Raw genomic sequence first — 18,126 nt, 5'->3', positions numbered from 1 at the left:
ATCACTGGCAGTCAGCTGCATGTTGGGGCTTTAATGAAGTTACAAGGCAGAACACAGGAGTATCTAATCTCCAGAGAACGCTATTAGTGAAGACAAACTACATTTCACAATGCTAGCATTATTTTTGCTAGCATCTCATTAATCATTTAATGGTCATTACTCATTATTTGTTTAGCCTGGGCAGAGTACTCAGCTATGCAAAAATACTCAGATTCAGGTGGTCCCTGCTCCACAGAGCCAGCAGTGCTTAAATTTGTCTCTGCTGCCACTGACCATCAGGAGTTTGCGTAGTGTTTGGAGGGAAGAAATACTGCCTCTGTCTTTCTTCGTGGGCAGTTGAAATGGAAAGTGACTTCTGCTGTGATAAATTGAAGATGCTGAAAGATTTCCAGGCAGTGAGGGGTAAAATCCTCTACCAGCTTTGCAGAGAAAGAAGGTAATGTTGCTGCTCCACTGCCCTCAGATACCAGTGGGAGGCTGGTCCCCAAACTGTCTGAAAAAGGTAATAGAAAGTAAAGCTCAGTTGCAACCTGCTGGTCCCTCAGGGGTGTCTACCTGTGTGGCCAAGGGTTAGCACCTGAACCACCGAGGAATGAGATATTGGTCTGCAGGCACTGCCGCTGGTAAAGCTGCTCTGTGGTGTTAATGGCCTTCACTTAAACACAAGATGACACATTTCCTCTAAGCCTTGAAAAAGCATTAACCCTTGTCCTCTGAGTAAACACAGCCAGGTGGAAGGGGTTTTCCAATTCACCAGCTGAGAAATGCCAAAAAGAGAGACCAGACCACAGTCCTCCTGTGGTGACCTGGGAGAATGTAGCTGCTGTCACACCACAGGGATGCAGTGTTTCACCAGTGACTTACTCATCCTCCCAGCACTCAATGGGGGGCTCCATGTGGATCCATGCTTACCCTCTTAGAGGGAAACCGAGGCAAGGAACACATGTTGAGCCGTGCCTGCTCCTTGTGGCCATGCAGTGCTCATTTTAACCAAACACCTCATGGAGGTGGCACTCCCGTGTGGCAATTAATGAGCCAAGAAATTAGGAAGGAAGAGGCATTCAGAGCTAAATTAATTTCACAGCCATGTCCTGCAGTCTGGGAATGTGCTGGGCTGGTTCTGTGTTCCCAGTTGGTTGCAGGGTAACTCCACGGCTGGCATCAGCAGTACAAAAAGGTGTGAGATGATAACTCAGGCTCCTGTGGTGCTGCTGGGGGGACCCCAACTGCAGCACCCCCTCAGAGCAGGATGGTCACCACTGTGGGGGCAGGTGTCAGACCTGCTGTGCTTCTGCAGATCAATTGCACAGCACCCTGTTTTTTAACAGGGGAAAATAAGTCTCTTTTTTTTGTGCCTTTACATCATCTCAGGAACCAACCCAGGTAACATCTGACCAACCCAGGTAACAGTTTTCTAAAAATATTTTGCCTGAAGCAGACGTTCAGGTCAGAAAAAAATTCAGCCCAGGTAATTAAATAATTTGTCAAGGTTATAAACAACTGAGAATGGCTCCTAATGAGCTAATCCATCATCTCCCACGCCACGGGCCAGGAGCGCTCCCGACGGAGCCCTGCGGGCCCTTCGCCACTGCCAGGACAAGTGCTTGTGGCAATGACTATTTCCAACGGAGCAAACTGTGGGACGGGTGAAATGTCTACTCCTGGACACCAGCTTTCTTGGGGGAAAGAGGGTCCAGCCCCAGAGCAGAAAAGTGACATCAAAGTGTGACAAAGCAACTCATATCCCCAGCAGCTTGCTCATTGCTGGGCTTTGGGGGAGGCCAGGGAGCAAGCGGGGGTACTGGCACAGCTGCAGTGCTTCTGCCTCCATCCTTCAGGGACCGACCCAACGGCGAGCGTGGAGCTGGTGTCACAGACCAAGGGCACAGACCCAGACACACTGCGCTGCTGGCTCTCTGCTGCCCAAATAAATACACGCGTAAGGGCTTGCTCTGGATACGCATACCGTCCAAAGTCAGGCATGCTGCCCGCACAGCGCCAGTGCTGCTCCAGCATGGCAGGCTCAGGCACAAAACTAACCAAACCGTTCTGGTGAATTTGTCCTATTTTAAACGACCGACTCAAATTTCATGATGAAATCATCCTTGTCCCCAAAGGAAGAGGGACTGATGGCTGTGCTGCGCCAAAAGGACTCTCCCCTGTAGGGTGAGGGTTTCCTGCACCCTTACCAACCACCCTCTCCGTCATCCCAGGCAAAAAGCCTACGGCTGGTATTTTACTCCCATAAAGGAGCAGGGAAGGGCGTCCCGCTGTCTCTCCCCATGTTCTGCAGTACTGAGTCAAAAGCAAAAGTGGTCCAATGTGGACATCCAAAAGCTGAGCTGAGGAAGGAGGATGGTGTTCCTCTGAGGATGGTGCCTGTATCCAACAGCCCTGGAGAGCCGCAGGCAGCCTCACAGCAGGCTCAGAAGGGTGACTACGCCACCAGGGACACAGGGCAGGTCCCCTTGCTGGAGGAGAGGACATAGATGATTTTAGTCCTTGTTTCCTCTTTGTTTCACCCCAAGAACTGAGTAATCAAATGTGTTTAGTTTTGAGAATCATTTTTCACATTTGCCCATATCTAGCAATTTGCTTACCTCAAGGGTCCTTTCTCTCTCTCCCCAGGAAGCTCCCAATGTCTTTTGCCACATATTAAGGAATATTCCCTTCCTTCTATGATCAACAACTCCATGTCAGCTCTGAGTTACCGGTGAGATCCCAGATCACAACAAAGTGCAGTAATTACCCTGAAGCATCCTTTACAGCCCTCTAACATCCAGGCCAGGTGATTGCATTTGGGAGAAGTGAAATTCCCTTGTAGCTTGTGCTGTCCAGAGGATGCTTCCTTCTCTTTTTACATCTTATTTTGCTGAGCTGTGAGAAACTATTTAGCCTTTACTATGTTTTCACCCAGGAGAGCTAGAAAGGCAAAATGATTTCTCCAAAGTAATTGTTCTACAGTGAGTGCACAACACTTTCTCAACCTGAGTCAGCACATAAATGCAAGCCATCAAATGAGAAACCCAACGAGCATTAAAGCAGTTGGGAACTGAGAGAGGCTGCACCCAGGCTAAAAATCACCTGCGGAGTTCAGTGAGGGGTCCTGATGCCCTGTAACAGGAAAATGGAGAGGTCCTGATGTCCTATAATGGGAAACTGGAAACATTAGCTGATTAGCCACGGGGTTTTATTGCTGATGGATGAACATTAACAGCCATTTCCACTCGCAGTTAAAGGAAAACACAAATATTCTGGTTGGTGCAATTGTATTTCATTAAAGTAATAATGCAAGTTGCTGTTTAGATCAGTGGAGATGACACTGGGGCCCTGTGAGTCAGTGTGTGTCGCACACCCGCTGTATGCACCCGTGAGCAACTATAGGTACCCCTGCCCGTGCTCCCTTTCGGCATGATGCCATCAAGGCAACCAGCCCTGCAACGGCAGCTGGCGTGGGCAGAAACCTCAGTGCTGGCAGGGAGTCTACTTCGGTGGAGATGGTTCCTCTCTTTTTTTAAAAAATCGGTAAATGTAACACCTGTTTTTTCTTTGCCCTTTCCTGAACATGTGTGGAAACCTGAGCTGAGAAGAAAGCTGAAAATGTTTTCAGGTGAAAGCTGGGGAGAGGGAAATGGTGTTGAATACATCAGGAAAAAAAAAAAAAAAAGGAGCTTCCTTTTGTGGCAATGAGCTGTATTTATCTGTAAAAGAAACTTTCAAGAGGAAAAGAGGAATTGCCCCTGGGATACTTAAAATGGACACAAGATGATAATCCAGTCCCATGGGACAAATGAGCCAGCTGTTCTGATTGCACCATGCACCATACCATGATGGGGAGCAAGAAGCCCCAGTGCAAGGGCCTTGGACATGGATGTAGGTACAATACAAATGTCACAGTATGTGTGTGATGTGTAGCTGAGAGCAGCCTTTCCCCCAAAGTGCTGTTGCAGGCTTTGAAAGCTATTGATTCTCACAGCCTCCTGACCAAAGGGTTGGTCCTTTCAGCCCATTTTCATAGGGAAATCTCAGTTCGCAGTGATGCGGTGTGCTCGGAGCCAGGCGTGTGCTCCCGCCTCCGCCAGCCCCGCTCAGGGCTGGGGACCCACTTCACCAAAAAGAAACGGGGCAGCAGCAGTAACACAGATGAGCTCATTTGACTCGCCTGGTTCCTCCTGGCCGATGAATTGATCAACAGCCCTCAATCAGCAGAGACAGCAGCTCATAGGCATCCACTGATGGCTCTCCATTGAGAGCTACCATCTCTGGGAGGGAGGGACCCGGCATTACTGAAGGCTATGGCTGGTTGGCACGTGGGGCATCCCTGAGAATGAAAAACGGGGCGGAAAAAACAGCTGCTGGAGGCTGTATCCATCTGCTCACCTAGAAAAGCTACCAACTGCCCTGGAAGACAAGCACTGGGTGAGAGACTGACCTGTGAAAGCTGTATGCCAGAGGGGAAGCCTCAGCACAGAGTTTTCCCCCTGCCACAGCAACTCTCTTCCATCCCTGTCCTCCCGCCCCAACCAACTGCGGGCTGAGCGGTGTCCCCTGCCCCGTGGCAGCACAAGGCGGGACGAAGGGAGGCAGGCTGTGCCAGGCAGCCCAGGGATTTCCCAGGAGGAGCACCCCTGGCCAAAATAACACGATGGACCGTTTCCGGATGATCTTCCAGTACTTCCAGTCCAACTCAGAGTCTGTAATGAATGGGATCTGTGGGCTGTTAGCCCTGGCTAGCGTAAAGATGTATACCTGCTTTGACTTCAGCTGCCCCTGTCTGCCCCGATACAACATGGCATACGGCTTGGGGATCATGTTTGTACCCCCCATCGCCCTCTTCCTCTGTGGCCTCATCCTCAACAGACAGTCCCTGGTGATGCTGGAGGAGTGGCAGCGACCGCAGGGGCACAGAAAGAAGGACCTGGCTGTCATCAGGTATCGTTTGCACTGGGGGTGGCATCCCTCCTTTCACCTCCCGTTTATCTGTCTCGCTTCCATAGCTTTGATCCTCCTGGCAATTAATTTTCTTTTAAGCTCAGCTCCCGAGACCTTTCCCCATGAGCCTGGAGGGGCAGTGGCATGGTAAACGCATTTACAGCAGCAAGGTAGGCAGAGCCTTATCCCATCCCAGCAAAGAAGGGAAGGAGCGCCTTGACACCAACGGCTGGATTCATGCTGCCACCCTGGGAAACTGCGTTGCTGCTTGCCCTGTCGTGCACATGCAGGGGTTCTCCTGGGGCTTATACATGCAAAAAGATGAGGCATTTCACTTAAATGTGCAGAAAGAGTGGCATTTTCATCACAGTCATTCTTTATCAATAGCCCTGTGGTCTCCCTACCTTCAGTTTTGACTGACTTACATTGGCAGAAGGGAGAGGAGAATCACATTCAATTACACACAGTTTTACCCAGTGCACAGGTTGGCACAGAGTGGGGCAAGAAAGGATGCAGAGAAGAGTGGTTTTCCAGGTAGAAACTGAGCTGATGAGAAAAGAAAGAGTGAATGAAGAAGTCAAGGGAGAGCTAACAAGGGTTTGTGCATGGGAGACGTAAACATACAGTCAATGGAAGTACATAACGAGAGGGCTGTGCGCTGCATTGAATGCAGGCAGCACGCCGAGCACTGCCCCGTACTGGCACAGATTTCTCTGGGAGGCAGCACCAACTTCCCAGAGCAGAAGAGGCATTAGGTGGAGCAAGGCTGGGGACAGTCCTGGGAGGCAGCTCCCTGGCTCCGGGACAGCTGCTTGGCATAGGGCAGCCTGCATCCATCAAGGCTCTGGATGAGGACAAAGCTCCCAGCATTTACCCACTCACTTCTCTCTCTCCTGCCACAGGTACATGTGTTCCTCCATCATGCAGCGAGCCATGGTTGCCCCTGTCGTCTGGATCATAGTCACCCTCCTGGATGGCAAATGCCTGATCTGCGCTTTCAGTGGCTCCGTGGATCCTGAGAAGTTTGTGGCCTTTGCCAACACTAGCCCAGTGCAGGTGCAGCATCTGCTGGCCAAGGTGCCCTGCAAGGATGACGAGCTCATGAGGAACAACACATCCCGCAAGGCAGTGTCCAGGTACCTGCGCTGCTGGTCCCAGGTAGGTCACTGCCGGCAGAGCCACCCGTGTTGGCAAGGTGCCCAGGCACGCATCATCTGGTCCTGCTTTTCCTTGATTTGTCATAGCTTCACCACGGTCAGGCTGTGACCAAGACTGTTCTTTGCTTCTTTATGCTCCCAAATGTTGCCATCCGCAGTGATAATCTCCAGAGTCACTCGAGTATGGAAAAGGAAGGAAATAAAGGATGGTTTAATTAACAGAACTTTGTTTCTAGAAGAACCAGCGATTTCTAAACTCAGATAATAAAAAGTAGGTTGCAAGGAACATAGGTGTCTCCTAAGGCCCTGTCCAGTGTCGGGAGACCTGTCTAACTGCTAATCTCGCAGGTAGGACATGCTGTTTCAAGGACAGTGCAAGCTGAGAGAGACAAAAGCAGCTCATTCAGGAATGATAGAACAGGACACGATGGAGAGTGGAGTCCTGGCCAGCCCCTGCTCTTGGTACAGGAGTACCAGGTCAGGGATGAGGACCTGTAGGAGGGCGCTGGGAGCTGCATGTAGTCTGGGCTGTCTTCACCCTGCTGCGGGGACTCCTGGGCCCTGGAGCCAGTGTAGATGGCAGATGAGGATCTCACTGGAGATAAGTGAGCACCAAAGGAGAGCGCTGAAGTCCCCTTCTCCTGGGGCACTCCTGTGCTCAAAGCAAATGCCTGGCTGCTCCAGGCTAACTTTGCAAACAGTTATCCTACTGCGTGCACAGATAAATGTCCTATGTTCACTGGGAGGAGATTACACTGACCCTCTGAGTGCAGTTTGGGGGTGCTGCACTTCAGGGACAGATCAAGGATGGGAGTCCAGATATGCTACATCTCCCCTCCAGCCCTGCAAATTCCCTGTCTCGGTGATACAGGCAAACAGCTCGCGCCTGTCCTTATGCGTGTCTGGCTCCTGTTCTACTGCTTATTTCTTATCACCCAGGCACTCGGCTGGAGCATTTTGTTGATCCTTATCATAGCAGCTTTTCTCGCCCGCTGGCTCAGACCTTGCTTCAACCAGGCCACCCTCCTGCAGACACGTCACTGGAGCAACTACATTGACATCGAGCAAAAGATTTTTGAGGAAACCTGCTGTGAGCACAGCCGGCTCTTTGCTCACAAATGCATCCTCCACTTCTTCGAAAGTATGCGGCAAGAGATCAAACGGCACAGCTTCAGCTTGCCTAGGAAGGGAGAGGAGGCTGAAGGAGAGGAAGATCTTCTCCGGGGCATCACAGACCAGGACCAGGTGAATAAAATTCTGAAAATGTGGTACTATGAGAAACCTCCCCTGGATGTCAGCCAGGTGACCCAGAGGCATCCCCCAGGGCGAGAGACATCCCCTCTGCCCTGGGCAGACAGCCCCAATACCTGGTCCAAATTCCCCCAGCACACAGACGTGTAATGGGGTCTTTGTCCTGCAGACACTGAAGAGGCACTGCCATACCTCTGCACAAAGCAAGAACCAGTGGGTAGATGACAGCGGTGCTCACATCTTCCTCCAAAACCCCAACCCCAAAACTCCACTCCAGGGTGTGCCTAGCAAAACCTCCAAAATAAACTAGCTCTGAAGATCCAAAGGTCCCAGACTCAGTCACTGTTAATGACATTTCTCAACCAAGGGCTCTGCACAGCACTTTTGTCATATTAAAAAGTTTGTAGCTCCTTACAGCTGTGATAAAACCCTTCTGGCTTGAGGAAGGATTTAACCAAGGCAGCAACATCTGGCTGCATGTGCGAACCAACGGGAGCAGCAGCTTCACAGAGGTGTGAGGAGCTCCTGCCTGTTTCAGTGAAACCTGGTTCAGAGAGTTAGCAGTGCTGACACTGAAATGATTTAATTGGCAACTCTTTTAGTACCACACCAACATGTTTACTCAAAAAGGCACAACCACCTCCTACGTCTTCCCATCTGCTGAGAGCTCTGGCTGCCCCCAGCCCAGCTGCCAAACCGTTCAGCCTCCCTCTAACAACCCGTCAATACTTCCATGCATTCTCAAAACAAGATAAGGCAACATACTGAAGTTCATAAATTTAATGGAAGATACCTCTGGATAAGTGTCCCTGGACTGGGTTGGATTTGCAGAAGAAAAGGAGACGGAGGCTTTGCTTAACATATCCAGAGCCAGGGGGCTGTGCTTGGATGCAGGTGGCTGCTCTAAGCACTGGCATTGAGCCATGGAAAGGACACACTGGCTCTGCCTGAGAAGTCTGAACACCAATTTTAAACACTCCCCTGCTAGATTTTAGTACAAACCAATCTATCCAGAGGATCGTGCTTGCATCACCCAGTTGGACATTTCCATCCTTAGTTTCAAAACTGTTTGAATGTAGCCTTATCTCTGAGCCTCTAATGCTAGTTACACTATAATGCTAATTACTTTCTTTCCTGCCTTTTTTCAGCCCCTGTTGTAGATGCTGCTAACTATGATGCCAGTTTGACTGACATTTCTGTCCAGCATTGCTGCTTGAATGCATTAAACTCCTTGCTGCAAACTAACCCAGTACAGACACATCTGTTCCTCCAGGCTGCTGCTCACACTGATGCCCACTTTGTCCCTGGGAGCAAAGGGTTGTGAGGAGCAGGGGTGAAAAATAAACCTCTCCTTGGCCATGCATAGGTAGATGGGGCAAGTAGGGCCTCATGGAGGAAAGAAGAAGGTGGGAAAGGGGCAAAGAAACCTGCCACCACCTTGTGACTAAATCCAAAATGAGGGGTTGAATTGAAAACACATATTAATCCCCCAAATTAACTTGTCAAACTGCTGGGTCACCTCCTCTCCCAGGATGTCTGTGTACAGGGTCAGGGAGGGAAGAAATGCTTGGCAAAAGACAGGGAGGCCAAATATCTCCATGGGCCACCCGTGGGCAGCTGCACCCCTCTGCCAGCTGAGGCCTGGTGTGAGCTGCGGGGTGCAGAGGGATGAGCTGCAGAGCTTTTCTTATTTGCATAACAAAATCAGCTCTGGCTGCATCCCTGAACTCCTGTGGACATGCTCAGAGCGGGCATAAGCCAGCTGTGGCCCGTGCTGGTTGGGAATGGGAAGACCCTGATGGTCTTCCCATCAGGAGCTGTTTGGGTCCAGGGAGCTTCCGCGTTCTCCATTGAAACCAGCATTGCACTTCGGATTTCGCCTCTGGATTACTTTTATCAGACACATCGCAAATCTCAGTCTGAGACTCAGTTCAGACTCACCACTCCACACTAGTCAAATTGGCTATTTTCCTAACCAGCTCAGAGCAGAGGTCTGCAGCTCCCCTTTGCATGCTGCTTTCCATGTTCTCAGGTTTTAAGTCATCCCAGAGTGGCCACAAAATACAAAATGCAAAGAAGAGGAACATCTTTGTTATTTCTGTCAGGAGGGAGAAAACCTGAGGATTTAAGGGCACTGTCATAGTCTTTTGCAGGTCTACAATGGCTCACACGCTGCTGGGAGGGTCAGTCATCCCAGGGTAGCTCCAGTTGGATGGGGCTGCGGGTGTTCATCCCTCCCAGCCTCCCCGAGTCCTGTGCTGTGTTCCCCTTCAAAGCCAGAGAAGAACTCTTCTCCATAGTTGTAAATGGTATCTGGCGCCCCATGGTGGGACAAGAGGCAACAGACACAAACCCCAAATGCAGGAAATTCCACTTAAACAGAAGAAAAGACTTATTTACTTTGAGGGTGATGGAACGGACTGGCCAGAGAGACTGTGGCACTGATATTCACAACCCAATTAGATGTGTCCACAAGCATGCTTTGAGCAGGGGGGGTGGACCAGACAATCTCCAGAGGTCCCTTCACACCAGGTCTGCTAGGAGTGGGCATCTGGGCATCCTCCTGGGAGAGTGGGAGCAGAGAGTGTCATTCACAATCTTCAGCAGCTCTTTGCCTCTCAGGGCTGCTCTGATATTTAACCTACAGATGTGTCTGCCGTGCTTAGAGATCCTCACCTGCCAAGAGCCCATGAAACAGCAGGGCTGATGACAAAGACAACTTCCCCAATCTCTTCACAAACTCTCCTGATGGGAATTGTGACCATTTTCCTGTCCCTCCCGTCTATATCCTACATTGACTGGGACATGCAAAGCCTGCCTGACTTCCCTGGCTTGGTGTCTGTCTTGGCATCCAGGTGCAGGACCCCATGCTGGGAGGGACTTAGGCATGTACCATCTCTCTCCCAGGAGCTGGTTTCCAAAGCATGAGCAGGCAGGATTGTGGGAGGAATCATTCGCTCTGCCTTCTCTTGTGAATCAGTTGGTGTGAGCTTTCTGCTGACAATCTCACCAAAACAAGGTCCGCCCTAACAAGGCAACACAGAAAGAAAGACCCAGGCATTGGCTTCTGTGGGCTGTGTTTTGAATCTGACTTATTGTCGGCCTCAATGAGCACTGCCAGTGCTGTACACCAAGCAAGCTCAGACCCCTCATTCATGTTTAATGAAAGGCAGAGTTTTCCCAGAGATCAAAAAGCTCTCTGCTTTTTACAAGGTTGATTCATGCAGGCTTTGATGTCAACTGCCCTTCAAAAAGCCACTCGCCAGGTGAACAAGAAAGCCAGACTGAGCTGTTCGCTAGCAATACAATAAGCCTCATATATATTCATGCAACCAAATCTCTTCCCATTTGATGAGATCATGCTATTAACCTCTCCACAGCAGGCACAGCTAAGACTGACCAGGTATTACTCACGTGCTTTGTGCTCACACCTGTGGTGGCATCTCATGGTGAACTTGGTATTATCAACTAAGCCCCAGGGCTGGTGTGGGGGGAAACATCAGAAACCATGGCACTGACTAATGGTCAAAACACCTGGTGTGGCATCCTACCTCTGTATTGACACACTGTACTGACCTTGGGGGAAAGTATCTCCCGCATGCCACCCACCTATGTACAGCTTGCCTTGGTGATGTCTCACAGCCACCAGTGCAGCTACGCTGGTGCCCAGACAGATATATCTTGATAGCCACATCAACAGCACAGGTTGTACCTGGACCAGAGGGACCGAATGCCTTGCAGCTAGTCAATACTGCAACAAGCTGTTTTACAGCCACTTGCCCCATTATTACCCTATCTTTTGGCTAGTGTCAAAGCTGCTTTGTGAACTGGGAATTTAGGTTGCAGGACAGCAACAACAACACAATCCGCTTCTTATAGGTTTGTGCTGTAGGAGCTAAACCTGGCCCAACCACAGCTATCACATCTCATAAGTGTTTGTCTCAGTTCTGGCAAGCTGGGGAGGAGTCTGTCTGGTCAGTTTTGTGCTGGCGAATGTGCACAGGATCTCCACACGGGAAAGCCCCCAGGTCTGCAGAGCCGAACTGAGCACCCCAGCATCAACATCCAGGACACATCCACCAGAGACCTGAGCTGGCTCTGCCTGGACCGCTCCTGGCGTGCAAAGAGTGGGAAAGGCAATGTAGGTATTCAGATCCACTTGAGTCCAAATCACTTGGTGTGGCTACTGAGTTAACAAACCCAGGTAAAGTGGCATGGCTCAATTGTCATCAATCCTATGCTGTATGGCCCAGCCAGCCCAGCACCCGGCTAGCTCAGTCCTCCCTGCACCGTGCATGGGAAACGTGCCCTTAGACACCTTAGCCTGAGGTCAAGGCACATGGGCCAAATCCCAGCCCCAGCCTCTGCTGCTAAATGGATGCACGTTGCTGGCTCAGGTAGTCCTTGCTCTGCCCTTCCCAGCAGGATTCGAGTGATCTTCAGAGATGCGGCAGCTCCATTGCACCCTCAGCCCCCGGGGCTGTGGGTACCTGCCGGCCTGACGGGCAGGAAGGGTTCTGCACGGTCCATGCCTACAGGCGGACGGGTACCTCTGGGAAACACAGGCCCTCAGGCGATAGTGGCTGCCCTTGGGCCAGGAAGGTCACTGGCAGGATTTACACATCCTTCTTGTATTGCCAGTTCCTGCACATCCCAAATTTACCAAGGGGCTGGGATTATAACCACAAAAGGCAGCTGCAAGAAAATCATTGGGCTTCTGTCACTCAGGAACAGCTGCCATTGAGAGCAAACTGCACTCAATCCCCTTCAGAAATGCTCATTAAAAGCGGGTGAAAAAAGAAGAAATCTCAGGGAAAAACCTGAATCTCAGAGCTCTGCTGGGCAGAGAGTGCTTCCTGAGAGAGCAGAGGCACCCAGGGCTCAGATGCTCTCGGCAGGACCTGCCTGCGAAGCAGGGTACATCCTCTGCCCCCCAGTCCCTGCAGCCTTCTCTTCTTTCTCTGCCTGTTTTTCTCCAGCCCTAAAGCCAGGAAAAGCACCATGTGCCTCTGGATGTCACCAGGCTATACGAGCCGGGGTCTGAAGGACATTTTAGCAAGCCCCGAAGGCACAGGGCTATGAAAACCAAGGAGCTACAGCTGTCATCTTGTAAGTCTGGCTGAAATGAGGACGTTTGCAGGGTGGAGGGGAGCCCATAACAGACCTTGACAGTACCAGTACAACATCCCAGAGCACCAAGGGCTTTACCCCTCCTTCCTCTGCCTTCCTCTTCCCTTCCCTCTGCAGAATAAAACAGAGAAAAGGCATTTCCCAGTGAAGCAGAAGCAGGTAGAGATCAGGGGGCTGGCAGACCTCTGAGGCACTTGTGTTACATGCTGCTGGAGTGATGTAGACATGGAGGGAGCGGGGAAGCTCTGGCATCACATTTTTCCGTGTGTGCCAGCACTGCAGAGGTGGGGCATCCTGTTCAGTTCTGGGAGGAACACCCACCCCCTGCATTTGCAAACAGGTTCACAGAGGCCAACCAGCCAACTCCCTTTTCTGCCCAGGGCACAGATTGCTCTGGGGAGAGCACAGCCATGGTAACACCTGCACCCTCCAGCCAAGGGGACTGGTGACCAGGATACTGCAGAAATGGGGACACAGGGAAGAATGAAGCCAGATTTAGCAAAGCAGAAACAACCCAGGTCCCTCAGACCCAATGAAGAGCAGGAGAAAACAAAATCTGAACTTTTCAGCAGGAAAAAAATGTTTTCATTTTCTGGTTTAAATATTGGGGCTGTAAGAGTGTGTAACTGAATCAGAGACTTGCTGATGCCCATCTTTGAAGTGGAGGGCTGAAATAATGAAGTAAACCGAGGCCACAGTTCAGACTCCAGTGGGGGGAGGAATCACATCAAGGGAAGATGGACAAGTTTCGGATGATCTTCCAGTTCCTCCAGTCCAACCAGGAGTCCTTCATGAACGGTATATGTGGGATTATGGCCCTCGCCAGTGCCCAGATGTACTCAGCCTTTGATTTCAACTGCCCCTGCTTGCCACACTACAACCTGGCCTATGGTCTGGGCATCCTCCTGGTGCCCCCCTTCATCTTGTTCCTGCTGGGCTTTGTGCTGAACAACAACGTCTCCATGCTGGCAGAGGAGTGGAGGCGACCCCAGGGCCAGCGAGGGAAGGACCCAGCTGTCCTGCGCTACATGTTCTGTTCCATGGCACAGAGGGCCATGATCGCCCCAGTGGTCTGGGTCTCGGTGACGCTGCTGGATGGCAAGTGCATCACCTGCGCCTTCTGCACCTCAGTGCCTGTGGAGACCCTGGGCAATGCCAGCCACCCCGGCCTCTCCCAAGGGGAGATGAAGCGGGTCCTCGCCCGCATCCCCTGCAAAGAGATCTACGATGGACAGGAGTTCATCGCCAATGAAGTGGCCATCAGGTACCTGCGCTGCATCTCACAGGTAAGAAGCATTCATGGCTGTGCCCTCACTGGTGGCTTGGGGTTAGGCACTGCTAGCCTTAGCTCTTCCCTCAAGGGAATCTCCTTGTTGAAATCAAGTTGCAGGATGAGAGACTGGTGATTTCGCAGGGGTACAAGGTGTTCAGTCTCAGCTCCAGAGAGTTATGCCACTGGTGCAGAGACTGAAGCTGATAATTCGGTCCCCCTTCCTGCCTGGGCAGCCTGGGGCTGCAGGGCAGCAGTACATGGTCAAGCTGGATGCAAAGATTCCTTTAGAGCAATTTCAGAAGGGGCTGATGTGGATGTTACTGCCTGTCTGGTGGGCTGTCACCCCCTCCCGTAACCCACCAGTTGCCTGTGCTTGCTCTTGCCGCTTGTAATGTGTGCAAGCAATGGGCTGATAACCATCCATGCCACGTGCCTCTGCCACTTGCATGGTAGCAGCCAGCATGTGCTTATTGACCATCCCAGGGAACCACAAATGAAGAAGTGCCACTAACCGTTTGTCCTGTGCTTAATTCTTCTCAAGCCCTCTGCTTCTGGCCACGTTGGAGACAGGATGGCCTGACCCACTGTGGTCATTCCACTTTAAAAGCAGCTCGTCTCCCTGACCTCCTTAGGGCAGACAGGAATTATTATCCCCAGTTTAAGAGAAATGGAGGCACAGGGACTTCTCCAAAGACACAAAGCAGATTTTCCTGGGTAGACCACAGTTCCCAGCTGCCAGGAAGCACTGGGAGCTCCAAAACAAGAGGTGTCACCTAGATACCCCCCTCCCAGCTGCTCTGTTAGGGGGCTGCATTTACAGTGGGGTTCACTCTCGTGAGCTCTGCCTGCACAGCCCTGGCGGCAGCCTGAGCTGAGACCGATGGTGAAGAAGACAGACCGGTCCTGGCTCTGCCCTCACCTCACCCTTCCTGTCAGACCCCATTAACGGGGTAGCCAGTCTCTGCTGCTCACCCATGGTAGATGTTACTAAGTCCAACAGCTCAGGAAAAGGGTTAGGCAGCTGCATAAACCCGGGGAGTATCTGGAATGATGTTAGTTGCGAGTCAGAGGGCACAGACTATCGTAAAGCCAGGTGAGGCACGGCCATACTGGGGGCAGGATCAAGGGCTGGGTGCAGAATTCAGTCTGGTGTTATTTATGGTCACTGCCTGCTGATGCCATACACGGTGAGAAGTGGAGAGGCGCTGCCTATGTGGGTGCACCGAACAAAATTTCAGCACAGATGCATTGACATGGTACATCGGGTCTCCTCGTCCAGCTTTGCAATGTAAATGCAGCCAAATGTCAAATGGCCCAAAGTGGAGTCAGGCTCGTTTGCAGCCCCGGGGGGCTTCTGCCAGCTGGTGGGAAGTGGTGGGCGCGTGCTCTGCCTGCCTGTGACGGGTCCGGTTCCCCCCTCATCCCTGCAGGCTCTGGGCTGGTGCTTTGTGCTGCTGATGACCACACTGGCTTTCTTGGTCAGATCGCTCCGGCCCTGCTTCACCCAAGCCGCCTTCCTGAAGAGCAGGTATTGGTCCCACTACATTGACATCGAGCGCAAGCTGTTTGATGAGACGTGTGCGGAGCACGCTAGGAGCTTTGCCAAGGTCTGCATCCAGCAGTTCTTCGAGGGCATGAGCACAGACCTGGCGGCCGCTCGCTGCCACCCACCCATGAAAGCCCCTGCAGATGTGGGAGAAGACGCTGAGAAGCTCCTGGGCATCACCGACCAGGGCAGCATGAACGTGGCTCTGAAGAGCTGGCACAGATGCAAGCCCCCACTGCACCTCCACCCACCTACCCTCCCCAGTGGCAATGGCTGGGCAGGGGAAAAGCAGTCCCCCACGCACCTCCCTGTGCCCCGAAGGGAGATGGCTGCCTACTACAGCCGAGTGTGAGAGGATGCAGGGCTATGTGAGGGGATGCAGGGCTAAGCGAGGCAGAGCCGCGCTTTTGGGAGAGGGGCTGCAGAGAGGGCAGGCAGGTGGGCATCTCACCCAGGCAGAGGTGAGAGCCAGCACCACAGGGGCTGCACCCAAAGGGCTTGGCAGTGCCAGCACAGTCCCATCTGCTCGCACATCTAATCTCACAGCATTGGTAATTCAGGCAACGAGTTTTGTACCGAGCGGGATGGCTACTCAAGGTCATGATGGATGAGCCCCGGGGATGTTGAAGGGCACAATGTGGCAGCCGGACAGACGTGCCACGTGTCCCACACCACCAAGCACCAGGTTTGTGTTGTGGCAGTTGCACGGCAGACACTACCAGATCTGCAAAACTTCCTTTCTTTTACCACGTGCTCAGCACCAGGCAGCAGGCGTGGGTTTGGGCAGTATTAACAATGCCCTGGTGGGGAAACAAGCTGGGGGTGCCCCTTTCTCATGCCAAGCCATGAAACCCCAAAAGTATCCACATTAACACCCCACACACTACATCCCCCCAGACACACAGAGCTTCCAGGCCAAGAAAAGCTTTAAAATAAATTTGACCCAAGCAACAAGCTAGTGAAGGGACAACCCATATTGCATTACACGTGATGGGAATACCATGGTTGGTGTCACAAGTACTGTTCAATGAGGAGCCCACAGAGATGCTCCTTGAAGGAAATGTCTAGACAAGGAGAGCAGCTATCGCTCAGCAGCGTAGAGAGTAGGGGCAAGGCCAACCCTCTGCCACAAATTTGCTGCAAGACAGTTTGTTCTTGCAATTCTACCTGGATTCCTCCCTAACACAAAGACTGATGTTAAAAACCTGCCTGGGTGTTTGTTTAAGGAGCCAAATAAATAATTCAGGCTTACTGTTGAAGCTCTGTGTTCACGCACAAGGATTTATAAAAGCTATTTACAAAAGCTGTTGGCGTTTCTTTGTTTGAATGCGATGAAAAGGACTGGGGGGGGGCTGGGCCAAGCCCGGGGTGCTGAGGCCATGCGAGTTGGGGTGTTTTGCCAGTGCGTGTTGGCCAGCAGCGAGCTGGCCCTGGCCCTTGGAGGAGAAGCCGGGGAGGCACCGCTGACCCTACACAATACCAGGTGGCTGCCCATTTCCATAGAAACCGAGGATGACGGGATGCAGGCCCTCGAGGTGACTATGGAAATGGCAGCCCCGAAGAGCGTTCCCCGGTGGCCCTGATTTTATTACCGACACGCAGAAGGAAAAATCCCCTTCCTGTGTCGCAGCCCTTTTGAAATGCTCATCCCCTTGAAATTTCTGCTGCCGCGTTCTTGTTCAAACCAACTTATTAGAGCTGGCTGGTAACTGAGGTGACTGTCGTTTGCATAAACCTTAATTATCGGTGTGTAACTCCACAGAGGCTGTGGGGAGAGGAGAACAAAGGACCAAAATGCCGAGGAAATTCTCCGAGCTGCTGTGAGAGCGCCTTAGCAAGCTCATAGTCAAGGGCAGGCTGAATCTGGCTGACTCCCAGGAGAAAGGAGCGTGACACAGATTTATCATTAATCTTCACACCCCAAACTTTAATTAAGGCACCTGCCCAGAAATTAATAGGCACAAAACCTGATTTACAAAGCAAAGGAGATTGAAAGATAAAGGCGGTTTCTACTCCTATTACTTGCAGTTCAGTGCTGTTAATGGCTCACTCAGAGTCCCCACAAAGGCGAGCAGCGTGCAGGGCTGGCGAGCTCCTCGACAGAGCCATTAAGATACCAAAAAAAACAGTGTGCATTTGCAAATGGAAGCTTTTGCGCTTCTACTTTATATTTTTCAGATCAGAGCTCTGCCCCCATGCAGCAATTTCAGCAGTCGCAGAGCCCCTGCAAGGCAGGCAGGGTGTCCCCTCTTTCCTGGATTTTGGGGATATCTTTCATTGCCTTTGGGAGGAGACCCCTCACTAGGGAACCCAACATGGCCCCTGGGATTTCAGCCGGGCTCTGGTCACGGTACGGAGCCCGGTTAGCAGCAGCACCCTGAGCGCAGAGCGAGCCCCAGGGCCCCTGGCCGAGCCGGCAGGCAGCGGCAGGAGCGGAGCCAGCCCCAGGCAAGCACGGAGGTGTGGGAGAGCCGAGGGGTGCACGGCACCCAAACACCTGGGAACTGCAGAAACCTACCCAGGGACCCTAAGTCTGGGGGTAAGAAGGAGGACTGGGTCCAAAAATCCCAGCTGAACCACCAACACTGGGCTGAGCTTAGCTTAGCTCAGGGCAGAGGGGAACGTGGGTGTTGCTGAAGATTTGCCTGTGCGGAAGACATCCTCTGGGGAGGGCTGAGCTTAACCCTGGGGACACGGCGACAAGGAGGCTGGGGAAGGAGGATGGGGGCCTCCAGTCTCTGCAACAGGCTGGGCGGGAGCTGCAGCCGAGGGACAGACGGTGGAGAGGAGGGAGCGATGCAAGCAGAAAGCGTGTCGTGCTCGGCTGCCTCGCAGGC

The 18,126-nt window shown here is 52.1% G+C and overlaps 2 protein-coding genes across 2 annotated transcripts; both read left to right on the top strand.

Moving 5' to 3' along the window:
- The first annotated feature begins 4,645 nt into the window (after positions 1-4,645).
- CALHM3 (calcium homeostasis modulator 3) lies at positions 4,646-7,490 on the top strand. Its single transcript, XM_009881620.1, has 3 exons — positions 4,646-4,932; positions 5,835-6,090; positions 7,029-7,490. The coding sequence occupies exons 1-3, from the start codon at positions 4,646-4,648 to the stop codon at positions 7,488-7,490; spliced, it is 1,005 nt and encodes a 334-aa protein (XP_009879922.1).
- A 5,717-nt stretch (positions 7,491-13,207) lies between these two features.
- Positions 13,208-15,641, top strand: CALHM1 (calcium homeostasis modulator 1). The gene is made up of 2 exons (XM_009881619.1): positions 13,208-13,756; positions 15,174-15,641. Exons 1-2 carry the CDS (start codon positions 13,208-13,210, stop codon positions 15,639-15,641), a joined length of 1,017 nt encoding a protein of 338 aa, XP_009879921.1.
- The last annotated feature ends 2,485 nt before the right edge of the window (positions 15,642-18,126 follow it).

This window comes from Charadrius vociferus, unplaced genomic scaffold (assembly GCF_000708025.1).
Source record: "Charadrius vociferus isolate BGI_N301 unplaced genomic scaffold, ASM70802v2 scaffold282, whole genome shotgun sequence".
Lineage (NCBI taxonomy): Eukaryota > Metazoa > Chordata > Aves > Charadriiformes > Charadriidae > Charadrius > Charadrius vociferus.
The sequence above is the reverse complement of the archived record's forward strand: the minus strand, read 5'-3'. Positions and strand labels throughout refer to the sequence as shown.